Source organism: Zootermopsis nevadensis, unplaced genomic scaffold (assembly GCF_977971745.1).
Source record: "Zootermopsis nevadensis isolate Lab colony 2312 unplaced genomic scaffold, Znev_1.0 Znev_ptg000024l, whole genome shotgun sequence".
NCBI lineage: Eukaryota > Metazoa > Arthropoda > Insecta > Blattodea > Termopsidae > Zootermopsis > Zootermopsis nevadensis.
Window position 1 is genome coordinate 13,193,550 of NW_028259156.1, and position 9,159 is coordinate 13,202,708.

At 40.9% G+C, this 9,159-nt stretch overlaps 1 protein-coding gene across 7 annotated transcripts in view; it reads left to right on the forward strand.

Annotated features, from left to right (window-relative positions):
* LOC110835466 (uncharacterized) overlaps nt 1–8,777 on the forward strand; it is a 224,769-nt gene extending 215,992 nt beyond the window's left edge. For 5 of the 7 annotated variants that reach the window (XM_087355324.1, XM_022075701.2, XM_087355327.1 and 2 more), the window contains 8 exons: nt 1,094–1,182; nt 1,623–1,691; nt 2,665–2,824; nt 4,157–4,474; nt 5,024–5,122; nt 5,713–5,846; nt 6,500–6,629; nt 6,714–8,777. In XM_087355324.1, coding sequence (XP_087211450.1) covers nt 1,094–1,182; nt 1,623–1,691; nt 2,665–2,824; nt 4,157–4,474; nt 5,024–5,122; nt 5,713–5,846; nt 6,500–6,629; nt 6,714–8,361 — 2,647 coding nt within the window. In that variant the 3' untranslated portion in view covers nt 8,362–8,777. The remainder of the gene's footprint in view (nt 1–1,093; nt 1,183–1,622; nt 1,692–2,664; nt 2,825–4,156; nt 4,475–5,023; nt 5,123–5,712; nt 5,847–6,499; nt 6,630–6,713) is intronic. The other 2 variants (XM_087355325.1, XM_087355326.1) reach the window with 2 other exon arrangements.
* The last annotated feature ends 382 nt before the right edge of the window (nt 8,778–9,159 follow it).

A 9,159-nucleotide genomic window follows, 5' to 3' on the forward strand; every position in this document is an offset into this window, starting at 1 on the left:
ACGTAGAAAAACAGACGAAGATTTGCTAGGGTGTTGTTGGACGTAGAAAGTTGACTAACCAAGAACAGTTGGCCTCTGAAAAGCGACGTAAAGAACTAATCCATGAGACCTATTTAACAAATAAAGAAAGACGAAGGGAGACTTACATTGATAAACATAGAAAAACGTATACAACAAGAACAGAAGAGAAAAAGAAAAAACAGACGAAGATTAGCAATGGTGTTGCTGGACGTAGAAAGTTGACTGATCAAGAACAGATGGCCTTTGAACAGCGACGTAAAGAACTAAAACATCAGAACTATTCAACAAAAAACAGAAGAGGAAATAAAAAAGAAGGCTTGCAAGGGTGGGGTTGGACGTAGATAGTTGACTAACCAAGAACAGTTGGCCTCTGAAAAGCGACGTAAAGAACTAATCCATGAGACCTATTTAACAAATAAAGAAAGACGAAGGGAGACTTACATTGATAAACATAGAAAAACGTATACAACAAGAACAGAAGAGAAAAAGAAAAAACAGATGAAGATTAGCAATGGTGTTGCTGGACGTAGAAAGTTGACTGATCAAGAACAGATGGCCTTTGAACAGCGACGTAAAGAACTAAAACATCAGAACTATTCAACAAAAAACAGAAGAGGAAATAAAAAAGAAGGCTTGCAAGGGTGGGGTTGGACGTAGATAGTTGACTAACCAAGAACTGTTGGCCTCTGATTAGCGACGTAAAGAAGTAAAATATCAGATTACAGGAAACGCTCCGAAAGGATTAGTAGTCGTTGTCGTCAAAAAATGATGTCATCAACAATATAACCTTATATTTGTTTATACACGGGGGTTAGTTTAGTGTCTTACTCAAGATTTTAAAACGCAACCAACCCCCTTCGGGGGGTTTGTCAAGTGTTTAAACCCCCCATTCGGGGGGGGGGGGTTAGTTTAGTTTCTTACTCAGGGGTTAAAACACTTGAATGAGACACTAAACTAACTCCCCTTTGGGACTAACCAAGGTTGGTTGCGTTTTACAAACTTGACCGAAAGGAGCGCCCTGCTCTAGTAGTATAAAATATGCCACATGTAATAATTTGATTGTTCCTTTCAGCTCTCGAAAGAAAGATGACAAGAGGGAGAAGTCGTTGTCGCCACTGAGCAAGAGAATGGCTCTCATGGATCCAACTCATGATGGAGATGGTAAAGAATACAGGAATTTTGTAGTCTAAAACATTTGTTGTATGGAAATGGGGATTTCAACCCCTATACTATGGGGCTGCTGGCTCAACTTCTGTGCTTAACAGCTTAGGGATATGCTATTACCATGCTTATTATCCAGCCATCGTCACCGTCCTATCAAAGGGCGTAGCAATATCTGCTTAAAAAGTAGTGTGTCACCTTGTTGCAGATGGGGGTCATTGACTGAAACTATTTTTGGTTTGATGTTTTCTTACGTATTTTGTATTTACAATGTTTGCAGTGTATGCATATGTTGGTAGAAATGATTTTTTTGGTTTGTCATATTTTAAAGATGTTACTATGTAGATATTGTGTAAGAAGGTTATTGATATGTCAAGCGCTTAACTTTTTGTTGCAGAGAAATTTGTTTTATGTATATTATATATTTTGTTTTGTTTCAGGTCTTACTGGTTTGATAGCGCAAAGATTGTCGCATTATAATCCGCCAGCACTCCCATTTACTTTTGCCCGTAAGTAGTAATTCAGTTTGGATTTTGTGCAGAGTTATTTAAAAAATTGTAATTGTAGATATGCTTAAAGTATAGCAGACCAAGAAGGAGATGGGATAACATCAAGATGGATCTTGGGGGATGGGCTGTGAGAATGGCAAATGGGTGGATTTGGCTCAGGATCGTCGCCGGTGAAGGGCTTCGGTGTTGTCGGTGTTTTACCTGCGGGTTCTGCTACCAGTAGTTTATGCTTGAAGTAAAACACTGTTGGGTACAAATGGATGCTGATAAAAGATTTGGATTGTCTTTTGCGGTTCGTCATTTTATGGATTAAGGAGAGCAGAACATTTGCTCAGATATGGGTCTACTCCAGTGGTCCCCAACCTTTTAATGCCTACAGGCACATTTGAGAGTTTATGAGATCGTGGCAGGCACCAACCAATTAACAAAGCCAAATTTTCTTTTCTCTGGACAAATAAGATATGGACACCAAATAATACGCAAAACAACACGTTTACTGATACAAGAAACCACACAATCAAAAATATGTAGTTTTATAAGTACAATTATTATTACTCAAGTGGGAAGTTAGTGCGATGTTTGGCGCTGCATTTCATCGGCAATTTTTTCAAATTTGGGAGTGTAGGATGATGTTGCTTCTCACAAACAATCGTCAAGATGGGCGTCAGTAAGTTGAGATCTGTGCTTTGATTTTATAAGGTTCATGGTTGAACGGCCTTCATTATTCAGTATAACCTCTTTCCGTAACAACACGGGCACCCAAAAAAAAGCCTTGGCGGGCGCCCAGGCACCACGTTGGGGACCACTGTTCTACTGGAACATGATGAGGAAACATCAAATTTTTTCTGCGTGGTTGATTCGATTTTGAAGTGGGATAAACCGTCTTGAATTGTGGTGGCTATAAAACGTCACCATGTTAGGATTTGGGTTTGTGTCGGCTACTTCGTGTTACGACCATGTTAAATTGTTATAGGGAGTGCTGCAGTTTTCCAGGCCGCTCCTGATACATTGTCCAAAGCATATGATAAAGACTTGGAGTATGAGCAGAGAGTTTGCAGATTCCTGGAGCAGACAAAGGGTGATTCAGAATACGAGGAGAAGGTGCGGAAATTCCTGGAAGAGACTGCCAGATGGTAAGTTGTCAAAGAACGTTCATATTGCTAGATGCTTTCATGTATGACAGCTTCAGAAGTTTTGGCTCCTCATGCAATAGAGGGGAAGAAGTGGCTATTGTGTTCTGAATACTTTAATAAAATATTAGTATTTTAATGAAATATAACAGAAATATGTGAAATATGTCGTAAGTCATTTTTTGTAAGTATGAGTTGGACTGTTTACTATCAATCATTCAGTTGGATCATTATGTGTTACTGAGTATTCACCTCATAGGGCGGCTTGCCGGAAGGCCTGCCTTCCAAGTTAGCGTCGGAAGGTAAGCCTCAAACCTCTGAGAGTCCACACACAAGTGGCAGGTTTGTGCTCAGTCTTTTTATTCTGTAGTCGATGCTACAACATGTTCAGTGAAGACGACGCGGTTTTAATCGGTCTTGCCGTTACTTTAACACTGAAAAAGAAAAGGAAGCTGAAACGTTCTAAGTGGGTCAGAAGTTGGTTCGATGGATCAAAACATTCTCACATAAATTTGTTGAATGAAATTCGATTAGAGCAGACGGACTGGCATAACTACCTGCGAATGGATGAGGACACATATTTGGAACTGTTAAACTTAGTCTAACTTAGTTAAACTACTAGGATTTGAAGTTCTCGGTGGCTGGTTGAGATGACTAGATGCTACAAGCCTTGCCTTTACCCTCGTCTCTGCCCACAGACGTTACGACTTGTAAACATCCAGTAAGCCTCGAGGCAAGAAATCAAGCGACTGCAGATTTATCGGGGGCTCGGTTTCCGGCCAATTTCAACACACTCCGGTTTGCCGGAAGGTTGGCCTTCAGGGACGCAAGCCGGAGCGTGTGTGGCCTCCCATACAGATTGGAAATTCTAGAATTGTTATGTTATTGCAGCTGAATTAATTGAACATGGTTATTATTAATACAGATTCTAATTTTTGTTCTGAAGAAAGTCATGTCATCAGCCTATGACTTATGTACATTTGTGCTGGTGAAAATCTTGTATTTTTTTGTTTAAGGAATAGTAAATGTGTATCGGGTTGTTTTCACGTTATATGGATTGAATATTTCATGAAAGGTTTTATTGGTTCTGGGATTTTCAAATCTGAAACTGAATTTTAATGCCTCCTTTTGTACTCTGGACATTTCGCTGGTCTTCCCATTCTATTCCTTTTTCGTCTTCCTGGTTGGGATTTTTACTAAAATTTTATGTAATCTAAACGTAAAATTGCCCCAGGATTAAACCTAAAATATCTGTATTGTACAACGTACTGCACTATTTTGTGTTTCTTGTACATTTAAATCTGTTATCAGCCTTTTACGCCATTTTTCCCATAGGAAAAAGGAGCGGAAAGCGTTGGAGGAAAAATCCAAAAAGAAAAAGAAGAAGGATAAGAAGTCTCGAGAGAAAGAGAAGAGTAAGAAGAAGAAAAGGGACCGTGATCGTGAAGATCATGATAAGAAGAAGAAACATAGAAGTAACAAGAGAGCAGAGAAGTTTGATGTTAAATCTTTTGAAGAACAGATGGAGTCGAAGAAATTTCGAGATGCTCTGAGAAAGGAGCTTAGCGTTAAAGATGATTTGAGGAAACGCAAGAGCATAGACGACGAAGAGGAATTCTTATATGGGTCGGGTGAAGAGAAGAAGGATCTTCGGTAAGTTTTTAAATTATAATAAAGATGAAGATTTGCTTGAGTAATTATAGTTATAGTTGAAAGTGAATCCACGTGTCTACTCTTTTGCTCGTCATTTGAATCAGAGCTCGGCTATAAACTTCATACGGCAACAACTGATGGCTGCGGTGTTATCATGTAGACTGAACCATATCAAAAAAGACCAAACAGTTTTAGGAAGGAGGAAAATACAAAGAAAATTCAGACGTTTTGTTGAGGAACCTTAGAGCAACCTCTTAGTACGTGATACCACTCTTTGTGATACTTTGGTCGTGCACTAATTTAGGGAGTTTTAGTGCTAGCAGTGTAAAGTCTTGTACTGACTTGGGCCAGTGATATATATATATAGAAGTTTGACCTGAAATTCAAAGTGCTTGACGTACAGTCGAGCGACTATTGTTCCCAATTGGTAAAGATAGTTTTATGTAATGAATCTTTCTTTGCATTTGAACCTGGGACATAAAAAATAAGACAGTTTTGCTACCGCGTGACTACCCTTTTAACAGTTTTTTTTCTTTTTCTTCTTTCTAGATTGCTAGGATTGGATAACCTTCCTGATCTGGAGGACTTGGAGTCCAAACTGAATGCGTACTACGCAAAAGTTGAGAAGGACACTGGACTGTCAAAGGGGTAGGTCGTACTAAAAACCTGACAGAGCAAATATACATATGACGTCTTCTTTTTCGGCAAGTAGTTCATCTTATCCTATTAGCTGGCAACGTCCGTCAGAAGCTGAAACATCGGGCTCCCTGGTGATGGTGGCGGTAGAAATATTTTGCTTGATTGGTCAAAATTGAAGATGATCACAATAGTGATTGTAGACATTCTAAATTAAAATTATGTTGCAGGCATACCTCGGAGATATTGCGGGTTCGGTCCCAGACCACCGCAATAAAGCGAGTCACACAATTTTTTGGTTTCCCAGTGCATATAAAAGTTATGTTTACACTATACTGTAGTCTATTAAGTGTGCAATAGCATTATGTCTAAAAAACAATGCGAGAATTACCAAAATGTGACGCAGAGACACGAAGTGAGCACAAGCTGTTGGAAAAATGGCGCTGATTGACTCGCTCGACGCAGGGTCGCCACAAACCTTCAAATTGTAAAAAACGCAATATCTGCGAAGTGCAATAAAACGAGGTATGCCTGTATGTGTTTGTGGCGGTTTGAGCTATCTCAATTTAACCTACTGTTCACGCATTGGTTTTGTCTAATAGCAGGGCTGATGAAAAAACAGAGAAGGACAAGAAGAGGCATTCAGCAAGTCCAGGGAAGGGGAAGCATGTGTCTCCGAAAGTCATGTTCGTTCATCACGATGACCCGAAGGTGGAGGAGAACCTGCGGATGAGGGGTAAGACTGCGTTCGCTGTTGATTTTAATATTGCGTGTCTAACATTTAGATGGTCATGCCCATTTGCGAGCTATGGAATCTGGTCCGCTTGTTTAAAATAATAGGTAATTAGCTGCTGCTTGCAAAAGAAATATGCATTGTGTTACGATGCTTGAAAGTGTTACACCAGGGAACTTCTCCAGTACAGTCTGAGGCGTGGGCCTTGTGCCTCTTGGTCGCCGGGACCGTGGGTTCGAATCCCACTCAAGCAATGGATGTTTTTCCCCTTTTTTTGTGTCGTGCTGTCCTGTGTACAGGTAGAGGCCTTGCGACGGGCCGATCCCAGTATATTTTATTAAAACTATGTACCATGTATTATTCTTGAGCACAACATTAACCAATTATTCATTGTGAGAAGTTGGTAGTACTGAAATTTCAATTTTGCTAGCATTTGTCTCTTTACAGGCCTTTTGTGATTTTAAGATCAGCTATTTAACTTTGCATTTGCGTTCATGGATAGGCAGCTTCTTAAAAGGTTTTCGCTCAAACTGTGTTGTCCTGACAAATCATGAGAATGAACAGATTGTTGTTAAGTTTTAACTTGGTGCTGTTATAGTCGTGCCACGTCCTCCCTTGTGGATGTTTGAGCTCTGAATAATGCATTCTTGTTATAGAGAAGAAAAAGATGGATATCTTTGCTGAATCTCCATCACCACCTAGGGATAAAGGTAAATTGACAGAATCGGAAGCTGCGACAGTAATGGCTGCGAAGTGGAAAATGCAGATTGGTTCTGTGCCATCAAGGTGAGATATCTGCGACAGTTTTATATATTTTTTTGCCTTATCTTTTTCATCTCTTAAGCTTATATTTTTTGTAAATATTTTCAGACTTAAGAAAAAGGAAAAGATGCAGATTGACAAGGAGCCATGGGAAGAGGTAGAAGAGAAGAGATTCATATTTATTAAAGATGATGCTGACAAAGCTGGTAGTGATGAAGAAGGTGAAAGGAAGAAGAAGGGAGCAGCAGATGAGAAATTCCAAGCCAGAAAGGGAACTGCGAGGGATTTACCTGATAAGATTAATTCTGAGAAGGCAAAAAACGAAGGTTCGGATGAAGTGCGAGATGACACCGTCAGCAAGACTCAGCAGTTTGTGGAGAAGTACCAGGGAGGTTTTCGTATCAATCCACGTGTGCTGGATAAAAAATCTGACGACTTACCTCCGCTTCCTCCAGGTGTCCCACCGAAGACTGCCTTTTCATCTATAGGCAGAGGTAAACCTGCGGTTGGCACGCCTACAGCATCTTCACAACCCAAGGGCCCCAGAACAGACAGTGAGAGTGACACATCAGATTCAGAAAAGAAGAAAAAGAAGAAACAACAGCAGCAGCAGCAGCCACAACAGCAACAGCAACAACAACAACCCCAGCAACAGCAACAAACACAGCAGCTTCAGCCACGTGCAGGAGTTTCATCGGGTGGATCATCACATAGTCGATCTCGGTCCCGTGAAAAGTACAGTCGTGCGTCGAGCAACAGCAGCTCACGTTCTCGTTCATACAGAAAGAATCGGAGCAGATCAAAGTCTGGCTCTTACGATCGTCGGCGATCCAGGTCAGGATCGTATGGCCGATATGGAAGTCGTTCGAGATCACGTTCATACCCTCGATATCGGAGCTCTGGGTCACGTTCCCGATCGCGTTCATATCGCAGCCGCAGTCGTTCTTACGATAGGTATTCGCGTAGCCGCTCTCGTTCAGAGGAAGGTCACTACCATCGTCGTAGTAGAAGCCAGTCTGATGACAGGCGAAGGAAGCACGATTATCATATGAATAGATATCACCAGGGGCGATACCCACGAAATCGAGGCACTTACTACCGCCCTCGATTCCAGAACTACAAGAATCCGCGTGGCAGCTTTACACCACGTGGAGGTAGAAACTTTCATCAGAAATACCCTCAGGGAAGGGGCAGGCCATTTGTTCATCGCGGTCGAGGTCGCAGTAGGGGCCGCTTCTTCCATTACAAACCTGGTTCTGGTTATAAGGATTACCACAATCGTCGTTATGATGGGAGACCTCGATCTAGGGACAGTGACGATCGGCGAAGTTACAGCCGTGAGGATGATGATCCGATGAAGAAAGTGGATGCAGTCAAAGAAAAAATTAACAAATACATTGCAGAAGAAAATAAGAAAGAAGAATCCAACTCAGTTCCAAGCAAATCAAGAGATGAACCCCTAAGTGAAGGAGAAGCAGTCGATGATGATGATTATGGGCTGCCCCCATTGCCTCCTGGTGGTCCGCCATCTAGAGAATCTAGCTCAAACTATGTAGATCGGAAGATGTACGAAGGTAAGTGGGCGGACAAGGAGTCGGATGATAAAGGCGGTTCTCATAAAGTTCCAGAAGGTCCTAGGCTTCCTCCTGAGAACAGTATTGAAGAAATGGATAAATTTTTGAATAAAGTGAAAGCACAGAAGAAAGAGGAAATGAAGGAGAGGAATAAGTCATTTATGAAATCACATGCTTGGTAGACATCAGTGTAACTACAGCGTCATCAAACGTTAAGTTAATCATTGTATTGCTCTTTGTATGTTTGGTCTTGATTCTAAATGTATTCTGGTGATTGCACTTTATGTTTAATAACAGTTTGTGGCTTATGCTGTAGTGGTCATTGATGTATATAAAATATTTCTTAATCTGCTATTTGACTTAAGTAGTTTGCGTTTACCTTGATTGTGAAGCAGCAGGTGACGTCGCTGTTTGTTTAGCTTGATCGTGTCGCCCGTTGAAGTGATGGGTGATGTCATCATGTATATTCTGACTTCTTGTGATAAATTTGCTTTCCTGTGTAATTGATTGTAATCCCATCTTTTACAGACACTGTTTTCATGATTATTTTATCACAAAAGTAATTATAAAAGACAAAATAAAGTATTTTGTAAAATTCCTTTGTGTTGTTTGGTGTTGAGCGCTGTTGTAGAGCATTGAAAATGTTCTATTACCAGAGGAAGATATCCATATTATTGCAGTAAAGGTATAAATGTACGGCATAGAATCGTGGGTAACATAAAAGGACACTATGCGAACTCACCATTTGAAACGGAATTTTTAAGTACAGGGATAGATTTAGGCGTACTGTGTCCCTAAGCTGTCATCATCAATCGACCCATTTGTGTCCGCTGATGGACATGGGTCTCCCGTAGCCTTCTCCGCGACCTGTATGCTGGAAGTTCGTTTACCGTGGAAAGTCATAGGACTTTGAGAAAACTTGTCCCTTTGCCACAGCAAATCCCATGTGGCCTGCCTTGAGTGTGAGCCTGGGCCTTCAC